Below are 23,224 nucleotides of genomic sequence, written 5' to 3'. Positions count from 1 at the left end.
ATTCTGTTCTAACATAAATAAACCACATAATGTAATGATAGCACAGGGAATACCATCAATAATAATATGGTAATAACTCTGTATGGTGACAGACAGTTACTAGACTTTTCATGATTGTCAATTCATAAAGTATATAAATGCCAATTCATAATGTTGTACACCTGAAACCAATACAATATTGTATGTCAACTATGCCTCAATAAAACATAATAAAATAAAATAATCTTAGAAAAAATCTTTCCCCCAAATTTCTATTCGCTCTTTTATTTTCCAGAATGGTTCTAACTAGAAAGGATGAATGTGCTTCATAGAAATTGCTCCATGGGTACGTCTGCTGCAGGACATGTTTTACTCTAACAGAAAACAAGAAGTCCTCTTTCCCACAAATCAACATGTCAGCAGTAGGACATAAATGTAGCCTGGTGGCATCCTCCTGTAATGTCACATCACAGGTTGATACTCCTTTGTCCAAAATGGGGCACAGGAGAACCTCTCACAGAATCTGTGTGAAACAGGCAATGGAGGAACACCACCTCATGTCTGCAGTCAGGGCTTGTGTCCCCAGCAGAGAACCAGAACAATGGGTCCCGGGCCCACCTGTTGCAGACACAAGGCTGCATTGAGCACATGTCAATTATTTTCCTCTTGCACAAACTTCTCTGTATACAAAAGTGGAGGAGAGAATAAAAGCTCTTCTTCTCTAAAAGTCTGACAAGAAAATTAATGGGTACTGATAGAAAAGTTATGACCAACCTAGAGAGCATATTCAAAAGCAGAGACATTACTTTGCCAACAAAGGTCCGTCTAGTCAAGGCTATGGTTTTTCCAGTGGTCATGTATGGATGTGAGAGTCGGACTGTGAAGAAAGCTGAGCACTGAAGAATTGATGCTTTGGAACTGTGGTGTTGGAGAAGACTCTTGAGAGTCCCTTGGACTGCAAGGAGATCCAACAAGTCCATTCTGAAGGAGATTAGCCCTGGGATTTCTTTGGAGGGAATGATGCTAAAGCTGAAACTCCAGTACTTTGGCCACCTCATGCGAAGAGTTGACTCATTGGAAAAGACTCTGATGCTGGGAGGGATTGGGGGCAAGAGGAGAAGGGGACGACAGAGGATGAGATGGCTGGATGGCATCACCAACTTGATGGACGTGAGTCTGAGTGAACTCCGGGAGTTAGTGATGGACAGGGAGGCCTGGAGTGCTGAGATTCATGGGGTTGCAAAGAGTCAGACACGACTGAGCAACTGAACTGAACTGAACTGAACTGATAGGACAACAGCATCTCCCAAACACTGCCATCTCTTTGCAAAGAGAAGTTACAGATGTTCAAGGGGCTTTGCTTGAGCATGACTGTACCTCTCATGAGTCCTCTTTTTAACAAGCACTCATAGAACCGGTCTCACCGTGAGAGCTGACAGTTCACACAGTGTACAGTCAACTTCCTGGGATCCAAGGAGAGGCTGAATCCAGGCTTTCCATCACATGCCTTACACAGATGCTGTCAATGTCACATATCACTGAACCACTTTGTAGACAGCCTGGGAAAGGCAGGAAGAGTTTCTACCATAGGAATGTTTTGGTTTGAGAGTGGCCTTTAGCTCTGAGTATTTTTAACTACACAACCCTTACTCAGTAAAACTCTCAGAACAGATCCTGTAATTATAATTAACCCTCTGTTCCATATTAAAATAATTAAGTGCTACTGAACACAAACCTCTCTCCTTTCCCTTGAAGTCTTAATCAAAGTGGAAAGTCCATTTTACAGAAGAACCATAAAAATAAACATACAGCCCTGGCATATCTACCGCAAGCATATCAAACTCCTACTCTAATTTCAGGGTTGTGGATTAAAGTGTTTCTTATCTACCCTTTCTTGGCAGGGCCTCCCTCTATTCTTGCCTTCCCCTGTAATCTCAAACTAATCCATATATAATGCACAGCCAGCCCTCTGTTACTAATTTCTGGAAATCACCAGTTAGAACACGTTAAAACATCTGTGTAGCTTATGCCCTTTATTAAGTTTCCATAAAAATGGCCCACATTACAGGGGTCTCTTAAGCATAAACTACAAAACCTTTCAAGGAAAGTGGAGGCAGTTAACATTTTACAGCTACACTGAAATTAAGCCTTCGATATTCGAAATCCCACAAACACTACCAATAGAGAGAGAAAGCGCCTGCTCAAAATGCTCCCAGAGGTGAAAGGAAATTCAAAAAGCATCAGGTTCAAACTCTTAAACAGATGAAAAAAAGCACAAGAGAGGAGACACTCACAGACACAGCCTTAGTAGGGCAACGCCCCCCCTATCCCAACTCCAAATTAAACCAAGTTTTCTGATTCACAGTTTAGATCTTTCTCCATATCATATGATACTTTTCTTTCTTTTAAAAGGAAACTCTAGACCAAAGGGGGAAAAAAAATGAAGAGAAAGATGGTCATGCTCCCCCCAAAAAAGATTAAGGGTAACATTCTTTTAAAAACATACAAAAGCCCAAGAAATATAGGGTTTCAAGAGTAACAGACAACTCAGATTTATACAAATGTAACCAGTTTTATGTTAATCTATCCAGCTGGCCCCAGCAATGTGAAAGTCTTATATAATAGACAGTGTCAATGATGACAGTAACAACGAGGATAAGCTTTCTTGAAGGCTACTTGGCCAATACAAAACAAAACCCTTTACAATGTTCAAACCCTTTGAATATTTCACCATTAGAAACCTATAATCAGGAAATAAGCAATTTCACAAAAGAATAACAAAAATGTTCATTTCTTGTCTTTATGATAAAAACTTGACAGCAACTTAAAAGCCCAATTATAGATTATTAACTATTTTGCAGCCATTAAAATGATGTTTATATTTATGTTTAATAACATGGAAATATTCATACTATGTTTTTCAGTTAAGAAGGGCAGATTAGAGGGTTATGGTATGATTCCAGCTCTAAAATAAATTTCATATGTGTAAACAGAGATGTACCCAAAAACTGTTGAGAAAATATCTCTAAGATAAGATTAGTGGTATTTTGATTTTCATGTGCTACATGTTTTTGCATTACTAAAAATGAACATATTTTACTTTTGTGATGAAAAATAAATATATTATCATTTTGAAAATATAAAAGGTGTTAAAAGCAAGAAATAACATGACTAATATATCTGCCAACGTGCACAGCTCAGGAATGCCTTTAAATATAAAAATTAGAGCTCCAAAAATAGAACTACATTTTCCTAATCCATTTCCCATAATAATACCTGAAATGCCTTATAAATTTTTTTTAACTTAGGAGGGGAGGAAAATTCCCATGTACTTGGCTTCATATGTGAATGATGTTCTTTAAGTGTAAAATTATAATATGATTGCAATAATGAAGCTATCAAAGTAACCTATACAATGACATTTTATCCCTTAAATAAGACAAATTTTCCATTAGCGTTTAGAAGGGGATCTTCATGAAGAAAACTAGGTCCTGGGAAGAATCAGAATGAGGCTGAATTTTGTATACAAGTGTGAGAAGTGACACAGCTTCAGCCACTGCTTGTAGCCTCACATGGTGGTGACTTTGCACCTACAAAGGGAGGGTGCCCCTTGGAGGCGACTGAGAAGGAGAAGCAGGTAGACTGCAAAAAAGGATTAAAATCATGCTATTGTTTGTTTCATATCATCACACTTGCTATGATTTCTTTTTCTTCTCTTTTGTGGAAATAAAAGTGGGGTGAAGAGGAGATGTATCTTAAGACTTAGCTGCACATAATTCTCAACTCTGAATAATAGCACCATTCAGGAGACGATAAATCCACTGCATCCTCTACTAGAAAAAGATTTTTTAATAATCAAATAATGGCAGTAACTCAAGGTACCTTGCCAATTTTTATCACTCGAAATCATGGCAGTTTTTTTCTTTCATGTTGTTTAATCTGCTGTAAAGCTTTGATTCTTTCAGAAGATTTTTAAGTATTTCTTTCAGTCACTGACACTCTATCAAACAGGCTTTTTTCTCTACTCCTCCAAATCTGGTCCATTTTTTTTCTCTCTTTATTTTCCTTGTAAAGTATGTTATTTGCCTCTGAATTGTTTTTCTGTGTTATCAGCTCCAGAATGACAGTGCTGTCTCTCTGCCCACTTGCCTCCGGAGTGGTACAGCAAACATAATACTCAGTGATGACACTTCAAAGTGACCTAGCAGTGTCCAGTTTTAAAATTGAATGACAGTATTAAAGTGAACATGTGGAGGTTAGAGAAAAAACGCCACAACTGATAAACAAAAAGTAATGGAAAATTAAAGTGAGAATGCAAACTGCTTAATGAACCTTTCTTGGTGCTGATTTAGTGGCTAAGTCATGTCCAATGCTTAGACCCATGGACTATAGCCTGCCAGGCTCCTCTGTCCATAGTGTTTCCTAGACAAGAATACTGGAGTGGTTTGCCATTTCCTTCTTCAGGGGATCTTCCCAATTCAAGGATCAAACCCAGGGTCTCCTGCACTGCAGGCAAATTCTTTACCGACTATGCTACCTAAATGTAGTAAATAACAGAAACTTTCTCTTTGGCTATTGGTTAATGAGGCTCCAGTATCATGTGGGACTCGGTCTTCTACCACATGGAAAGGGTCAGCAAATTACTGAAGGCCAGAAACTCTGTAAGACGGCTTTTTTCAGGTTCTGAAGATCTCGAAGACAGTTTAATAAATAAGCACAAGTATATAATTTGACTTTAACATTCATCACCCTTGTTGATCATATTTAGGCAGAGCAAAGAAGCTATGAGGTTGTTTCTAGCTCTCTCCACTATACCTTTCAGAATCTTTTCTCCTGTTCGTGAAGTCTCTGAGCATCTCTTGACCTGACTCAGTCTATAGTCAGATCTTGCTAGGTCAACTCTATCCTGGAATAGTCATGGAAGTATATGAATAATTACATCTGTATAAGAATAATTACATCTGAGATCCTCATTCAATTCTATCAAAAACCCTGAAAGGTCTACCTTTATCTACCTTCCATGGATGAAATACAGAGACTAAACAAAGAATTAAGTAATGAGCCTTGTCCATGGTCATACATGCTACAAGAGGTAGACCCTAATTAACCACTCCCCAACTTTAAATCCACCATTCTCTCTATGACACCACTCTGCCTGTCATGGAATGAATACATACCTCTGCCAGAGAGTAGGTATATTTTAATAGAGAACAAACCCTGGGTTCAGTGAAATGCATCTCCAAATAGTGGAATTACAGGAAGTAACCATGGTCTAAGGTAGGACTTTTTTATTCAACACAGGAAACCTCAATGACCCTTAAACCACAACATATATTCTCCCCCTAGATTGCCGATCCATTGCCCAGTCACAAATTTAATCCCATTTGGCTCTGCCTTTAGGCATTTCTAAATTCAGACATCTTTGCTCCAGATTAGTTCTTAAAGCCTGAAAATACAGAAATTGTGATTCTCACTCAAAAATTGGATTGCTTTTCATTAACTATGGTACATCTTTAGATAACAATCTCACTTGCAGCTTTTAACAAATGAAATAAGTCAGTGAAACAAATACCCTGGAAAACCATTCCTTTCCTTTGCTTCTCTCTGTCTTTGCAGATCTTCCCTGGATACAATAAACCAACATCTCTTCTCACATATCAAAGGTCCATTTTCAGTCTCACCTGCTTTGTTAACTATGAAAAATTCTGTAGAAAGCAGTATTTCCTACATTATCTTCTTACTACTTATTTATGTGGACATGGATTTGTAATATATTCCATTTACAAAGTGGTAGATTTGCAAACCTAATTCCAGGGCCCAGAATAGTGTCTGGTACATGGTAGAAGGCCATGTACCACTGCTGAATAGATTTATAAACTAATTCATTCTATTCACCTAGCATCTTCACATTAGACTTCCTCCCTTCTCCACTTGCAGCATAAGCACTTCAGATACAAGGCAAGTGTAGAGCTTCCTTGTAAATCTAACAAGCCCTCTGAAGAGGACATAGATATGTACAGATCAGCAAGATATATACCCAATTTGAGAATGAATCTTCTTGTCTAATACACATGCTATAGACTTCCCATTATCTATAAAGACACAGATGCCACAGACAAGACTTTGCCTTCTGATAGTCAAAGAAATTTTGAGATTACATAAGAATTTTACACTGGTCAGTGGGGCCATGATCCACATCGTCTTCCCACAGTTCCAGAGTAAGCACACTGCAGGCCCCTTAAAAAAGTGCAGTCATCCCTACAGGGGCAGAGGTCACCGAGCTATGGAATTTTTTTGGAATAACAAGCAGAGCCCCAACACCTTTCCTTAAGGAAAACATGGTCTTGAGCACATCAATCTGCATGATAAAGCAGCTTAGACCAGGTTCTTGCTAGAAAATGAAAACAATTATTACTCTCTAGAACGCAGCAAGGTGTGCACAAGGTGTTTGACATGGTAAATTAACATTCAGTGCTCAACACCACACAACACTAATCACAAAGATGCCAATGTTGCCCTGCACCATGAGGCCAGTGCCTTGCTGGGGGCTCTACAAATGATCCTCAGCACCAATGAAACCCAACTCATTCACTAATCAATAAGGTTCCACAGGCTTCTTGCCCCCACCCAGTTTTCTCTACATACAGCTAAAGAAGCTTGACGTTCACCTACAAAATCAACCCAACTGAGAGACTAGACATAGACCAGCTTCCTTTTTACAGAGGATTTAAACCCTATTTTACAGATGACAAAACAGGCCCAGAGAAGCTCAACACAATGTCTAAGATCAAGAAGTTCTAGAAATCTAGTGTGCCGACTTCCAGTCCACTATAGCAAAGGACATGGGGGGAGAGTTCTATCTAAAAACCTCAATCTATGCTAATATCTGAAGGAATGCAAATCTGTCCATGCAAACATGGTACCAATTATCATTTTAAAAATAACATAAAAGTGAAAAGCATAAGAGAGAGGACTTAGAAATAAAACTGGATGGAAATATGCCAAAATATTAACAACAGCTATGTTCAGATGGAAGTACAATGGATGATTTTTTAAAATTTTGTTCTCAGTATTTGTCTGTATTTTCCAAATTTTCTGCAATAAACCTTAAGAGAAAGAGGAACTTCCCTGGTGGTCCGGTGGTTAAGAATCTGCCTTCCAGCGCAGGGGATGCAGGTTGGATTCTTGTTTGGGGAACTAAGATCCTACATGTCACAGGGCAACTAAGCCCACTTGCTAAAATTACTAAACCCAGGCACTTCAACTAAAAACCCATAATCTGCAACTAGAGAGAAGCCTGCGCACCTCGATGAAAGATCCCACGTGCTTCAATGAAGATCACAAGTACTGCAACTAAGACCTGATGCAGCCAAAAATAAATAGGCAGATATTTTTAAAATAACAATAAAAATTAAAAGGAGACAGAGATTAAATGCCACAGAATATTCAGCTCTGCTTACACTAGAAGTCATCTGCATTGAGAAAGATTCATAGACAGGCAGATAGAGCAGAAAAAATGCTAAGAACTTAAGACAACATACTTACCCACCAACTGTGGGAGAGAAGAAGCTTCCCTGTCTAGCATGATGGATCCTTTCTCCATACACGTCCTCAGCTCAAATAAGCTGTGAAGGGACAAGGTGGCCACGTGGGGTTTGCTCCATCTCTCTCCACCCTGTTCCACTTTTTCTTCAAACTTAATCCACCTAGAAACATGAGATTCAAGTGAAGAGCAATTAAAAGTGTTCTCATCACCTCTGGAAATAGCAACACCAACCTCTCCAGTTCCACCCCCACCAGCACTTTCAAAATGTCTCCTTTTGTGGAGTCTTAAAAGCTTATTCTATCATTAACTGAATTACCTTTATAAATACACCAAACAGACTCACCAGCCTGCTCCTCTCCCTGGTGTTAGAGAGAAAGAAAAAAAACAATGTATTCTTGGTTTTATATCTATCTACATGTAACCATGAAATCTTTAAGAATGATTACTGAACAAATTTTTTTTAAATAATGTAGGAAAAATATGCATTTCAAATTCTCCATGTGGGTGGAGCCTACAGTGTGTAAAAATAATCACTATTGTGAGAATTCTGTTGTAACTTCACAAGGCAAGTTTATACAAGGTGAAATAATCAGTAATGAACCAAAATTTATTGTAAATATTTAAAAATATGGTGTGTAAAATGGTTAGACAAATATAACATTCCCCTTTCATGCTTAAAGAGGGCCAGCACGTGTTGCTGTATCTTACATTGATAACTCTCTCTAGGTTAACACAAGTTCCCTTCTCATCAAGATGCTAATAGAAGCTTTTACCCCTCGAGCTTAGCTCCACATGTGTTTAAAAATATACAAGCTCAGTAAACAATGCATCTACTCTGATAGTAACAGATCTCTTATTAACCCTAGTAATGGAACAAATAACCCTATTTTATAGTTTCTTCTTTCCAAGATTTATAGACATTTTGATAACTTAGCAATATATAGGAATGCAAAAAGTTTAATAGAAATGAGAGCAAAACACATTTGACAGTCTTTATATCCCACCTATTATATATATTGACTCTTCCTACACTGGTAAAGGGAAACAGGAAAACATCATGATTTTGCTGTTTATCATGACCAGAGAAAATGTTGCTTTCTATCACTTCAAAACTCTCAAAGATATTGGACAAGATAAAGAAGGGATTAAAAATTCGTTTCCTACACTCTTCACCCAAAAGTTTAATGATTGAAAAATGTTTTCCTAGGAAAAGCTAAACACTCATCCAACTCACTGAAGATGAGAACAAAGGGCAGAGATGAGAGGAAGCTCTACATAAGGTATTATTTATAGACTGCTCACCACTCCCAAGGGGAATAAAAGAACACATTATTAGAATCATGAGTGAAAATAGATCAACAGATCAGCCACAATGTCAAGGAAAACTCAGAATTCTAATCAAGCCCAACACTCATGTGATTCATGAGTATATTAGCTATATTCTAAATTCCCTCTTTCCTCTCCCACCCAGGAAATTCTCACACTTCAATGCCAACCTTATCCCGAACCTCACCCTCCACCCTAAGACCCTCCTCCTTCCCGGTGTATCCCCAAAAGTGTAAGGAGTGGAGGTTTTCACATGTTTTCCCTCACATTAAAAAACCAACACCAAAAAGTTCTAAAACTTCAGAACTAGACCTTGTTTATTCTACAAAAGTAGCTTTGAAACATTCTGAAAGAAAGATCTTTAATATTCTGTGTGTGTGCGTGTGCAAGTGTGTGTTAATTAACAGTTCTTCACCTTTGTTGGTATTAGAACCACAGAAGTAGATGGAAATGAGAGAAAAATGACAACTTCACATCACATTCTTATAGAATTCTATGGATTTGCCCAGAGGATAAAAGGTAATTGGGTTATTTTGAAAGTAATCATTTTACAGAGTATATTACACTGGCTAACTTCAGGCATATTACCTTTTCAGACTTACAGAATCTCTAACATGTTGATTGGTGACAAGTATGTGAATCATATTTCCATTTGATGTTATAATTTATCACTCAAGATGAGAGTCTAGAAGATTCCATTGTATATGAAACCTAGTCAGAATTGCATATAATTATGTTATCCATAAAGATGGTAGTAGTGGTCTTGCTTTTATTTCTAAGAGTATTCTTATTATCTGAGGGATAGAATCTTTGGTCACAGAATTTAAGTCCAAGATGAATAACAAGGGCCAGCTAGAAAGTCAGTAAATGGGAGTGTTCTGTATATTCAGCCTTTACTTCCCTCTTATCTCTTCTGAATGATGACCACTTGCTCTTCTATCAGTTGCCGTAAGTCCTTATAGCCAAATGCATTTTGTAAAAGAAAACTAAGCCTCACTTACGTACAGTATATGACAAGAGCTCTTCCTGCCATAATCTTCAATTGTCCAAACAATGTAAGTTTGACAAAATCTTCTTTTTAAAAAAAGGAGTAAAACCATTGCATGCTTTTGTGACCAATTACTCTCCATAGTTCATCTTAAATAGGACTTTTAAAGAGTTTCAAAAGCATATTTAGAAATAATCCCAACTAGCTTGGATTTAGAAAATAGTATTATTCAACCTCCTGAATTATACCAGTTAAGATTTGGTCAAGATTTAACCATAATGAAATGGGAATGTAAAGTCTCAAAACTAGCCAGTTCCTTAAAATCTATGAAAGACAAGTATTGTCTCAAAGTTCAGTTTAAGTATCTATTTCACTTTGAGTTCAGTAAATATTATATGTTGTGATGATGTCATGTCATAGTATAGCGAATAGCACAAGGTAATTCTGGGATAATGACTATTAAATTCCTTTAAAATACATTGCCTGAGGGACTTCCCTGGTGGTCCAGTGGTTAAGAATCTGCCTTGCCATGAAGGGAACACAGGTTTAATCCCTGGTCTGGGAACTAAGATTCCACATGCTGAGGGGCAACTAAACCCACATACCACAACTACTGAGCACAACTAGAGAGTCTGTGTGCCACAATGAAAGATTCCGTGTACCGCAACTAAGACCCGATGCAGCCAACTAAAGAATGAATGAATTTTTAAAAATACACTGCTTGAATTGTTCAAGAAACTGCACCTCAAACATGCACGCATAAAGTAATGGTTTGCCCATTTAAACAGACTGCAGGTAGTTTCATTCCAGAAACTATACATGCTATGTCTATCTTCCTCACATATCAAGGACAAATTTGAGAAAAAACTGAAAATGACTCAGTTCAAATCAGAACCCATTAAAGAAAAGGCTAAGGCAAAGGTACCGAAGTTCAGCCTATTCATGTGTCAGTGAATTTGTGAAGGTGCTTTAGAACCATGTAATTACAGTTCTAAAGACCAGACATTTTTACTGTAAAATGTACTAAAAGCTACTATCTACCCTTCATAATAACTATGAATAACCATATATTTGCAATAAGTTCCCTACTTATCCTTTTGTCTTAGTTATTTGACATGTTATAGAAAAATTAATTTCAGAAGTTGGCTTTTTAAATGCTGGCAATCACAAAACTGTTATAACCTTTAAGAAAGAGTTTATTAGGTGAAGTTTATTTTTCCCAAGGTCTTAGAAGAATAATGATAAAGTACATTGCAGTTTAACACACTTTGAGTGACTGCCAACCAAACAGTATTTCACTAGTTTGTTGAAGAAATAGAAGGCCCATGGGAAACACTGAACATTTTGCAACTTTCCAATCATGTGATTAAATACAATTAAGAAAAGAGAAGACCTCTAACTTAAAATCATGCCAGTTTTACAGTGGAAAATAGACATGACCTTTGCCCTAGAATATAATCCAACTATATAAAGCTATTAAAACAATAATAAATTTCTTGTTAACTAATAAATGCCTCATTGCACATAAAAGATGCCAATGCTAGTGCATATCTGGGATAAACGATGTTTTTAAGGAGAATTCTTAAATTTGTAGATCAACTGTGAAAGTTATTGCAAAACAGTGTAGTAACCACATATAATTACATAGATGATTAAATTCCTTTTTCTTACAGAAAAAATAAACCTGGTCTCAAATGGAATTTTCCAGAGTAACACAGTGGAGAAGAAATAGTGGAGTCAGTGTAGATTAGGGTCCCTCTGCAAAACCCCAGGGTATGGGCATGTGGTTATGTTTGATGGCCAGGCCCAGAACCCAGGTCAGGTTCCCCAAAGGGAGGCAGGGTCACTTGGCCAAGCAAAAACTGTTCCTCCATGTGGCCCACTAGAACTGAAACATCAGTGCCCTTTCCCTTTGTTGGCTTGTTGGGTTTATTGAAACTCGTGATGTCTTTCTTTTTTACACAGGTTTGGCAGTAGAATTTGAGTCTCACTGGGGAAGTGATCTTTAACACAGATTCTTAGAACAGTGATGAATTCCAACACGGCCCATCTGAATATTCACTGAGGGAAAACTGGAAGCCAAAAGCCACGTTGGCAAACATCACTGACTCACAGAAATAAAGAGTTTGGAGTCATGGAGGGTTGTGATAGCCTTTCTGGCTTAAGGCCATCACCAAAACTGGATCATGACTTATTCTTTAACCAGTTTGCTTCATGAATCAATTAGCTGATGCCTAGTCACCTAGAAGGAAAGCTATGACAAACCTAGGTAGCATATTAAAAAGTGGAGACATCACTTTGCTGACAAAAGTTCATATAGTCAAAGCTACGGTTTTTCCAGTAGTCATATATGGATGTGAGAGTTGGATCATAAAGAAGACTGAGCGCCGAAGAATTGATGGTTTCAAATTGTGGTGTTGGAGAAGACTCTTGAGAGTCCCTTGGACTGCAAGGAGATCAAACCAGTCAATTCTAAAGGAAATCAGTCCTGAATGTTCATTGGAAGGACTGTTGCTCAAGCACCAATATTTTGGCCACCTGATGTGAAAAGCCAACTCATTGGAAAAGACCCTGATGCTGGCAAAGATAGAAAGCAAAAGGAGAAGGGGGCAGTAGAGGGTGAGATGGTTAGATAGCATCCCCCACTCAATGGACATGAATTTGAGTGAGCTTCAGGAGATGGTGAAGGACAGAGGAGTCTGGTGTGCTGCAGTCCACTGGGTTGCAAAGAGTTGGACATAACTTAGGAACTGAACAACAACAGTCACCTAGAAATTCTTAATGAGAAGCACAGGATCATTCACTAGTACCAAATGTTCCATTAGAACTACTGCTACATCACTGAAAGTCAGTATTAAAGTTTTGGTTTTTTGACTTTTTGCCATGCCATGCGCACTCAGGGAATTTTAGTTCTCTGACCAGGGTTCTCTAAACCTGCACCTCCTGCAGTTGAAGCATGCAGTCTAAACTACTGGGCCACCAGGGAGTCTCTGAATGTCAGTATTCTAATGACCTAACACTAAGGATACTCTTTTGAAAAATAATATTCTCTGTATTCCACTGATTATATATATTTCTCAGGTCTGATCATTCTACCTTTGGGAAAGCCAGTGAAAATTCAAAGTTTTGACTTTCAGGAAAGAAAAAATCAGGGAAAAGATGTGGGAAAAAAGAGGGTGGTAGGGTTGGCTATACTTCAAACGTCATATAAATAAAGACTTCCCTTGTTTATAGTTTTACATGACTACTGTGCTTTGTGAGACTTAAAAGGGGATATTTTTCTTACCAGTGGAAGCATTTTCCTTATTTTTTAAGACACAGAGCTAACCTGAACTTCCTGAAGTAGGACTAAAACTGCAGTAATGTTGAGACTCCATGTAGGATATTCTTGGTCAAATGAAATCATTGGTCAACTGAAAAAAGTATAAAACATTAAAAGGGAAAATACTAAAGAGGGTGTTATTGTGTTCTATGGGGTGTGGACTCACGGTGGAAACTACACGGAGCTGGAGAGATCGAGAGACCTCTCTCCAGCTCCGTGTAGTTTTATCCAATAAAATAGTCCCTTTAATTGGAATTTTCACAAAAAGCAAAGAATCCTCTGTTTAATGTTAGCCAAAAAAAAATTCATGCTGCATTTTAATATGCAAAATGAGTCCCTTTTAAGTCTTAAACTTTTATTAGTCTGGTAGGTTTTAGAGCTTTTTGTGGGGAAGAAAAGCCCCATCGTGCCTGGAAACTGGACATCATAAATGGCCGTCATAAATTACTATCAAAATATTCAGAAGCAGAGTCATGTTGCAGGAAGTAAAACCCACTGACAATCTGAATCACTTCTGGAGATGCAACCGTCTCCAAACTTCCCCACAGAATTTAGGTGGAGCAGTAAGCTAAGAATCAAGGCTCTATTTCTCTATTCGTTCATTCTATAAACACGCAATTTTCAACTATGGGCTGTGTCACAGGTAGCTGAAAACACTAGGAATATAGTGGTGACCAAAACAACCCCAAGTTCCTGCCCTCATGGAGCTTTACTTTTATTGGAGAGAGACGATATGTTAACATGCCAAACGTTGATAAGTACTAAAGACAAACAGAATAAAGGATGAGGGATAGGAAAGTTTGGGGAAAGTTGCTTTTTTCCACTGAGGAGGTCATGGTTGAATAGAGACCTGAAGGAGGTGAGGAAATGGGCCACAGAGATGACACTGGGTACACAGGGAGAGCATTTCAGACAAAGGGAAGCACAAGGCAAAGGCCCTGACACAGGAGTATGACCAAGCCAGTGAGGCTAGAGCAGAGCTAACCAGGAGGAGAAGAAGGAGATGAGGTCAAGAGATCATTGTGTAGAGCTCATGAGGGAAGTAAGGGCAGGTTCAGGGAGATGGACTAATTACGAAGCATTTGCAGTCATCTAGAAAAAGAATGGTGGATTAGACCAGGGTTGCGGCAGCACTGAATGCAAGATAATGGTGAGATTCTGAATATCTGAATAACGTTGAGGGTAAACTAGATAGGCTTTGCCAGTGCATCAAGTAAGGGATGCAGAGAAAGACAGGTGTCAAAAAGACTCCAATCTTTCTGGCTTGAACAACTAAAAAAATGGAGTTGTTCACTGTGGTGGGGAACCTTGTAGGAAGAGCAGGTCTGATGTGGGAAGATCAGAAGCTCAGTTTCTGACATTTTACTTTGAGATGCCTGCATGCATGCTAAGTCACTTCAGTTGTGTCTGACTCTATGTGACCCTATGGACTATAGCCCACCAGGCTCCTCTGTCCCTGGGGATTCTCCAGACAAGAATACTGGAGTAGGTTGCCATGCCCTCCCCCAGAGGATCTTCCCAATCCTGGGATCTATCCCAATCCTGGGATTGATATAAGAATGTGGTTCATATATCTCCTGACTTGGTAGGCAGGTTCTTTACCACTAGTGCCTCCTGGGAAGCCCTTTGAGATGCCAACTACCCACCCAAATATTTGTTTTCAATCAAACAAGCCAAGAAGTCTGGGCTAGAGAACTATACGCAGATGGCATCAGTGTATTGATGAATTAGTTTGAAACATCAAACAAAGGTCCTCTTTGGGCTTTGTCAGTGGTGCGCTGGGTACCTTGGGCTGGATGCCTGGGTACACTGAGCTATACATCAGTCAGAAAGAAATGGGTTATCACAGACCTCCAACTTCAATCACACAATAATTTTAAGAAATTATTATATTTAGAACAGTAGATTCTAAGGCAATCAGTTCTCAACTAATCATAATCATAATCTCTCCCTTCAGGTGAATGAGTATAATGAGGTAGACAAAATGAAAAAAAGAATATCACATATATGATTAATTAATTAATAGTAATTGTGGCAAGTCTTATATAGGAGAAGTTATAGAAAGTAGACTATTGTCGTATGTTTCTTTCTGGACAGTTTCCTTCATGACATGGTATACACCCACCACACTTTTTCTCCAGCAGTACACTCTCTCAGGAACCCATGACATTACCAAACGGACACATATGTTGTTCCCAAGGAAATAGCCAGCTTTTAAAAATCGTAAATTATTCATGACCATCTTAACCTTTAAAAATCTTAAATGAAAATTTTGTGTCCATCTCATTCAATTTTGAACTACTGATACAATGAGCTGTGATCCCTTCACATTTCTGGGACCAGGGGTCACATAAAATAAAGTACAGTCTGCATTTGGCTGAAATTAAAAACAGAATGCTGTACCTGAATTCTGCTCTATATAGGTACTCGCACAGAATTTTAAGATGAAAGTTAAGAATCAATGGAACTTCTCTAGTTGCAGCTGATGACACCAATATACAAAGAGGGATGGAATTTTAGAGCTATAAAATACAATGATATTAGAAACAATGCAACCCAATATGACTCTCATTTGACAACATAAAAAACACAAGCTCAGGAAAACTACATGATTATATGACATGCTAGTTAGCAGCAAAGTCAAAACTAAATCAAAATCTCCCCAACACTTAATTAATGCTGCACCAGTATAATTCTCACTCTGATCTTTTCTGTTAGAAAGAAGAAAAATAAAGAATGAAATAGAGATACTGGTACAAGTTTTCAGTTTGACAGACTTCTTCGGGAGAGTGTTTTATCAACTAAAAGCATACTTTATGAAAAACTTTTAATATCCAGGTGACTGGTGCAAAGAGAGGGGGAAAAGAGACAACAACTGGAAAGAGGCCCCCAAGAGAGCAAAGAATGAAGAGCTTCAAGAGGGAGCATTTGAGATGGAGGGGCAGAAATGAGTTATTGCGCACTTCTGTATTCCCAGTACCTAAAACAGTGCCCAACATGTACTGTATGGTCAAAATGTACTGGCTGAATTTAATTGATTTGAAATAAATTACAGCCTATAAAAGGCATGTTGTTTGGCTTCCCTGGTGGCTCAGGTGGTAAAGAATCTGCCTGCAATGTAGGAGACCCAGGTTAGAGTCATTAAAAACATACTGGCTGAATTTAATTGATGTGAATTAAATTACAGCCTATAAAAGGGATATGTCAATATTATTTTGTTGGTGAAAGTCAAATACACTGAACCTCCATAGAGTGATGACAACAGACCAATAACTGCCACTATATCAACATCTTTGTATTAAATGATTTTTATATGTCATAGACGATTTAATGTGGTGTATATAACTAAATCTACATGTAGAAAGAAAGAAAAGCTCTGTTGTGAGATTAATGAAACTTTAGATATTTGTGCAGTGCTTAACAATTTGTATAGCATTTCTGCATATATACATGTATGTAGGTAAATGTCCATGATACAATGATATATCTGATATAACATGATATATATTTATAAATAAACTATATAATATAAATACAACATATTTTAACATATATATTATATTTATATATTGTATATCTTAAGTTGCACATATATATTGTATGTATATTTATATATGATGATGAATGTTATGAGCTGGCAGGTGACAAGGGTCTGAAATTAAACTCGGGTCCCTACTACGCCCAATTCAAGTGAACCTTCTACTTGTTTTCACTCTATCTTTAAAAGATGACAAGTTTTCACTTGGAATAATGGCATGTGGAGACCATGGGCATATATCTCCAGGCCATCATTTTAGGTGCTTGACTTTCTCTCTTTAAAATATTTTATTGTTAAATACCTATAAATGGCGATTTACTTCTAATATCTTATAAAGGTTAAAATGCAGACCAATGACCCCAGCAGTGAAACAAAGGGTCTCCTGCATCCACGTCAATGTCAAAGAGAAGAAAAGGAATCCTTTTAATCTTTAACCAGCCAACCTCAGGCTCATCGGTCATTCAAAGTGCTCAGGTTAGAGAAAGGGGCTCCCAGACAAGGATCTTGCCCCGTCCTTGTTTCCCTGGCTCAGTCCTGCACACTCAGCCATGCCTCACCTCGCCGTCTCCTTCCACTCCATCTCTTGCCCATCCACGGCCAGCAGCTCATCCAGTTCCGTGAAGAGCTGAGGGGGTGCTGGGCTGTCATCCTCCTCGCCCAAGATGAATCGGATGCGTTCTGCTGCAGGAGAGACTGCAGAAGTGAAAATACTGCGGTTAAACATCGGCTGGACAACCCTGAGCAAAGTGTAGCTCCGAGGTCTTCCTCTGTCCCCAGAGCTGGTGGGCTTCCCTTCCACATTTTCAGTGGACATCTTCCTCGCCAAGCCTCCCTCGTCCCCAACCTAAAGACAAAAGGAATCCAAGGCCTTCTCTACTCCTTTGGTTCTGAACCGTGTCTCAGCTCTCCACCACGCTCCAGAAGGACAGAGCTCCAATTCCACGTCCCGACTGATGGAGAACCTTTAGCCCTCAGATGAGCTGAGGTCCGACCACGTGAGCTTCTCTCTTTCTCCACTGATGACCCATCCAAAAGTCTGAGACAGAAACCAGCTGGAGCCAATCATTTTCTCTACAGCAGTGGGAGGGGGCAAGAGAGCACCCCAATCCTAAGTTTCCCCCAGGCCCCCGCCTCCCAGCAACCCTCCCTGTGCCAATGCCCAAAGCCCATGCATGCCCTTGCAGGCTCCTTACTGCCCGTAACTGCCTAACTGCAAAGTTGATGAAGGAATATTTAACAAGACGGAGCCTCTTCTTTACATAATGGCAGTACCCAAAAATGTTTAGTCACACTTCAGTGCACTTGAAAAACAAGCCCAAGTAAAATATTGTACACCAGAAGGGGAAAAAACCTTCCAACTTGCTTGAGCACATAATTGAATGCCCTACTAGCTCCTTCTGACCCCATCTCCTAAAAGTCATGTAATGAAAAATTAACTAGAATCTCCTCCTAGATGTGGGCTGTTTTCTCTTTCTTTAAAATAAAAGGAAAAAAAAAAAAAGGAAAGCTTTTGGAAACTGACGGTTATAAGATAAAGCCCATGGATACTCCTTATAATCCCCAAAGAATGGTATATACATGTGACTGTGATCCAAGTACACAGATCTATTCATCTGGTAGAGCTTTGTAGTAATATATGCTCTCAACCTAATAAAACAAAAAAAAATTCCTACCATCTGAAAACTGCTATAATACTAGGCAGAATAAAATTCCATAGGTCAAAATACATTTACTACAAACTCATGAAAAATATTCAACCTACCTAGTAATCAAAACTAATTATTAAAACAAAATACATGTTTCGCATATAAAAATGGCAAAAACTTCAAAGAATGACACTCTCAATGTGGGCAAGGGTTTAGGACATATGCACCAGCATCTTTCAATTTACATCACTGGTAGGAGTCCAAACAGAAACATCTTTCTGAAGGGAAATTTGAAAAAAATATGGAAATGTTTTCAAAGTATATCTATCCTGTGAGCCAGGAATTCCACCCCTGGAAAGATGTTCATTTCAAATAAATAACAGTTGCTATCGCAACATCTTATCTACAGAGGTGACCACTGTAGCATATTTTATAATTGAGAAAAATAGAAAAAGCCTAAACATCCAAAAAGGAGGATTGATTAAACAAACCATTGGTTAAGCCCATTCAATCAAATACTATGTCATCATAAAACATAAAGATGAGATTATTGTTTTTTGACATGCATATCATATAATATTAATTGAAAAAATAAAACTACACAATCACATGTATAAAGCAACCCACTTTGCTAAAGAAAAAATACACATGTATCCATAAGATAGTCTGGAAACGAGGCAGCCCTCATTTTGCATGGTTCTAATGAGTGTGAATTTCAGCTGCTACAGTTGAGTTAAATAACACCAGTAGCCCAGCACCACAGCTTAAGTTTCAGTTGTGTGGTATATTAACTATGAGTAATTGCATAAAATACAAAGTTCACTGCCAGCTCTTCAGTCCATCAGCTACCATGTAAATAACATACGTGCATCATGATCATGACCAATCATAGCGCCCCTTTCAAAGTCTGCCGGTGACGGGTCATTACACATTTGTTATGCACAGACAGCAAAGTGCATAGTGGTGCGGCCTCCTTTTCTTGCAATGATAAATGCATATGACATGAATAATCAAAAGAGGGAGTTGGCCAACAAAGATGGAAGTACAGCCCAGAAACAAAAAGTACTAATGCTGGAAGTGCAACCTACGTCAAATACAAATGGAGTTAAGACCTAACTGATTATGGGAATGTAGATAATGCTGCCGTTCCCCATTTGAGAAACTCCAGATGTACAGTCAGGGGAACTTAGTGAAAGCAAACTCATTAACTTAAACAGTAAGGCAAGTGGTTGTAACAAAATGATAATAATGTCCCAGAGGAAGTGATACTGGCCAAAAAAACCTTCACGTTTAAGGAACTCTCATACACATTTCCTGACATGGAAAGCACAAAGGATAAAATGTTGGAAGCTGATCCAGACTTAGGAATATGACAACTCCTCTGGGCACAGAAAAGATGTTCACTCCATTTCATAAACTGTACTATAGCAAACAAGCAAACTACTTCTGACCAGATTTTACAAAGAAATCAACCAATTTAATCTCAATGCTTCTAATGTTTTAAATTAGCTTGTACTAAATAAATACTGGTTTTATTATTTCTTTCATTTCCCTCTACCTTTACAGTCAACACTAAGAGAAATTTTAATGATTTGGAAAATTTTTTAAATGTCAAAGAACAATAATAACTTTTCTCATTGATCATTAGGATTGTTTTATATAATTTCATCTTGCATAGTCATTTTTATGGTCCTGCAATAAAATGCAAAGCAAGGACTGCCTGTATATGTATCTTTTAAACGTTATTCAGTTTATTTCTAGGGCTTCTATTTTCTTCTTTTCACTTTCATATCAATTCTAATACATGCATAATTCATTCATGTATTCAGTCAGCAATATTTATTGAGTAATGTCTATGCTCTAAATAGGTTTTGCTTCAGGCTTTGAAGATAAAGCAAAGAACCTGACAAAAAGATTCTAATTTATATGCTGGAGGGAAAACAAACATTAACTAATTAATTAATTAGTTAAGTGAATAAGAAAGTTAGTATATAAACCAGCAAACAAGAAAAACATCTGCAAATTGTTCTGTGCTTACAGAACATTAAAACAAGGTAACTGAATACATATTAATATAAGATACAATATGTTTTACTTTTGTAATTAGAACAAAAGTGTCTTTGAAATTTCCTAAATCTCTGGGAGAAAAAAAAAACTAAAGTTCCAGGATTTTTGTGTAAAAACACTTGCAATGTCTTTCCCATCAAGAAATGGGATGTGTGACTATATTAGAGGATCAGAGAACACATAGAGGGAATAAGAGAATGGTAAGAAACGGTTGGCAGAATTTGGAATCTAGATATAGTTATTCAGCACAGTGGTTCTGAAACTGACAGTCACAAATTTGACTGATTTTTCATCAACATTCAACATCAAAGATCCCTGAGGCAGAATTAGCTTTCAGAAAAAATCTATGTTTAGAGAATCAACTTTTTGTTCATTTCTAAAAGATGCCATGTGGCTTTGTCTTCACCTCTAACAGAGAAGAATGAACATCTCTCCTGCTTAAAGAACTGACTCTCCTGCATAGACACTGCACAGTTCATCTGTGCTGAACTGGAATCCACAGAGCACTACTCTGCGGTCTGATGTTCTCAAGTTAGAAAAGTACAGCTCACTGCTTATCAGACAGCAACTTGCTGCACCTCTGCAAAGCAGAAAGAAAGAAAGATGTCATGTTACCTCCAGGTCTTCCTCTCTGGGCACCGTGACTGAGCACCTTTCATAAGTTGTCTTATTTATTAAATATAGCCTCTGAGCAACCAGTATAACAATCTCCAGGATAAAATTCCAAAATCACATGTCATAAACTGTCTTGCCACTCTAGTTTCTTTCCTCAGTTGCTCCCCTCATCAAAAGAAAGCTTCTCCAAGAATCAGAAATAAGAGGTATTGTATTGTCAATATCAACATGTGGGAGAGGCATCTTCCATGGCCAACAAACACCCTCCCCAATTTTTAACATCATTATTAACACAAAGATATGCAGGGTGCAATGAAGTATGTCAGGAATTCATTTTTCCCCTATAACTTTTGATCAGATAAAAGTGAAGTGAGTGAAGTCGCTCAGTCATGTCCGACTCTTTGAGACCCCATGGACTGTAGCCTACCAAGCTCCTCTGTCCATAGGATTTTCCAGGCAAGAATACTGGAGAGGGTTGCCATTTCCTTCTCCAGGAGTTCTTCCCAACCCAGGGACTGAACCCAGGTCTCCCACATTGTAGGCAGATGCTTTACTGTCTGACCACCAAGGAAGTCCTGGTCAAATAAAGAAATGAGCTAAATACAAGCCATACCGCTACTTTCAGACTCCTTAGCCAAACTGGGTTTGAATCCCAACTCCATTACTATTTGTTGTGTGATCTGAGACAAGTTAGTTACCCTCTCTGTGTCTCAAGTTCCCCCACCTAAAAACTGGGATGATGACGATCACCAGAGTAGCTAAAATACAAGGTATAGAGTTATTTAAAAATTGCCAGCCCTTACCAGCAACACCTGCCTGGCTTCTAAGAAAGCAAGCTCTCACAGCTATCAGCCTTGACAATTCCTCTATGTTGAAAATATATCAGATAAGAAAGAAAATAGCCAAAAGTTCTGCACGTTTTACTTTAGTAAATTAAGTGGCTTCAGTAATGAGAATGCAAAGGTGTCCACACATTCCAGGAAAATAGCCAATAAAAGAACAAGGGGAAAATAAATAAGCCCTTTCAGTCTTAATTTAATACCAGAGGAGTAGGAGGTTTGAGAACATCAGAAAATCAACTTGCTTTACACTTGAATAGATTACAATTCTAAGTAATAACTAATCTAGTTTCATCATAAAAGAAAACCTAGAGAAAAAAATGAGAGAGGGTAACAGAAGAAGAAAGAAAGGAACGAGAAAGAGAAACTGTCAGATTCATCCAATCACTTTTGTCAGAACAGAAGGTCTGCAGATCAAAATGAAGTTAATGCCTTTAATCTGCTTTGATTTTTTTCCTTTTTTCATTCATCCTCTGGGTTAAAACGTATTTTGGATTTTTGAGAGGTTCAAGAATTCCCTGGAGGATCCTACATGAATGTGGTTACCTCTGACCCAGGTCCACCTGTCGGAGGACAACGTGATGGTCTGCAGGGCCTGGGGACACGTGGTGCCATCAAACCCCTGCTACCAACAGGAAGAAGGCAAATGCATGGCAGGAATGCTGTCCACCCACTGCCACCACCAGCCACCACAGCAGCCATCATCCTCACACTCTCTCTTGCGGAGCTTGAACTTGGCCTCCGTGCTCATCTGCACAGCCACCATCCACTCATCAGTGATGGCAGATGCAATGAAACCTCTCCACCATGCCTTGGCTACACAACAGTCTACTCCCCATTTACTTTTCTTGTCACTCTGGCCTCAATCTGTGTGTCCATCCTTGTCTCCCACAGCAACCCAGAAGTGTCCCATGACAGAATACAACTACACTATTCTTTTTCTTTCTTCTCTGATTCCATTTCTAAGGCCCAGTTGAAAATGCTATCTTTTCCAATAACCTATAGTAATCATTCCCCAGAAATTTGAATCTCTCCTTTACTGAAATCATAACTACACTTTGAATTATTCACTGAGGTACCAACCAATACATGGCTTGCTTGTTATTACCTAACTTTTCTAGATGTGCCTTGTCTCTCTAACTAGGTCACTAAGGTCCTAGAACACAGGGACTGTGTTTTATGCACCTTCCTTAAAGACCAGTGCAATACTGTGCATGTAAGAGTCACTCTGAGTATTAATGAATTAAGTCGCTCGCTCAGTCGTGTCTGACTCTTTGCGACCCCATGGACTGTAGCCCACCAGGCTCCTCCATCCATGGGATTCTCCAGGCAAGAATACTGGAATGGGTTGCCATTTC

The 23,224-nt window shown here is 38.4% G+C and overlaps 1 protein-coding gene across 4 annotated transcripts in view; it reads right to left on the bottom strand.

The window, feature by feature from the left end:
- Positions 1-23,224, bottom strand: part of SLC4A4 (solute carrier family 4 member 4) — a 364,012-nt gene that overhangs the window by 193,212 nt on the left and 147,576 nt on the right. For all 4 annotated transcript variants that reach the window (XM_015471675.3, XM_015471674.3, XM_005208064.5 and 1 more), the window contains 2 exon segments: positions 17,257-17,392; positions 7,525-7,685 (listed from right to left, as the gene is read on the bottom strand). In XM_015471675.3, the coding sequence (XP_015327161.1) occupies positions 7,525-7,685; positions 17,257-17,392 (297 nt within the window).

This window comes from Bos taurus, chromosome 6 (genome assembly GCF_002263795.3).
Source record: "Bos taurus isolate L1 Dominette 01449 registration number 42190680 breed Hereford chromosome 6, ARS-UCD2.0, whole genome shotgun sequence".
NCBI lineage: Eukaryota > Metazoa > Chordata > Mammalia > Artiodactyla > Bovidae > Bos > Bos taurus.
This window is presented reverse-complemented; position numbering and strand designations above follow the sequence as displayed.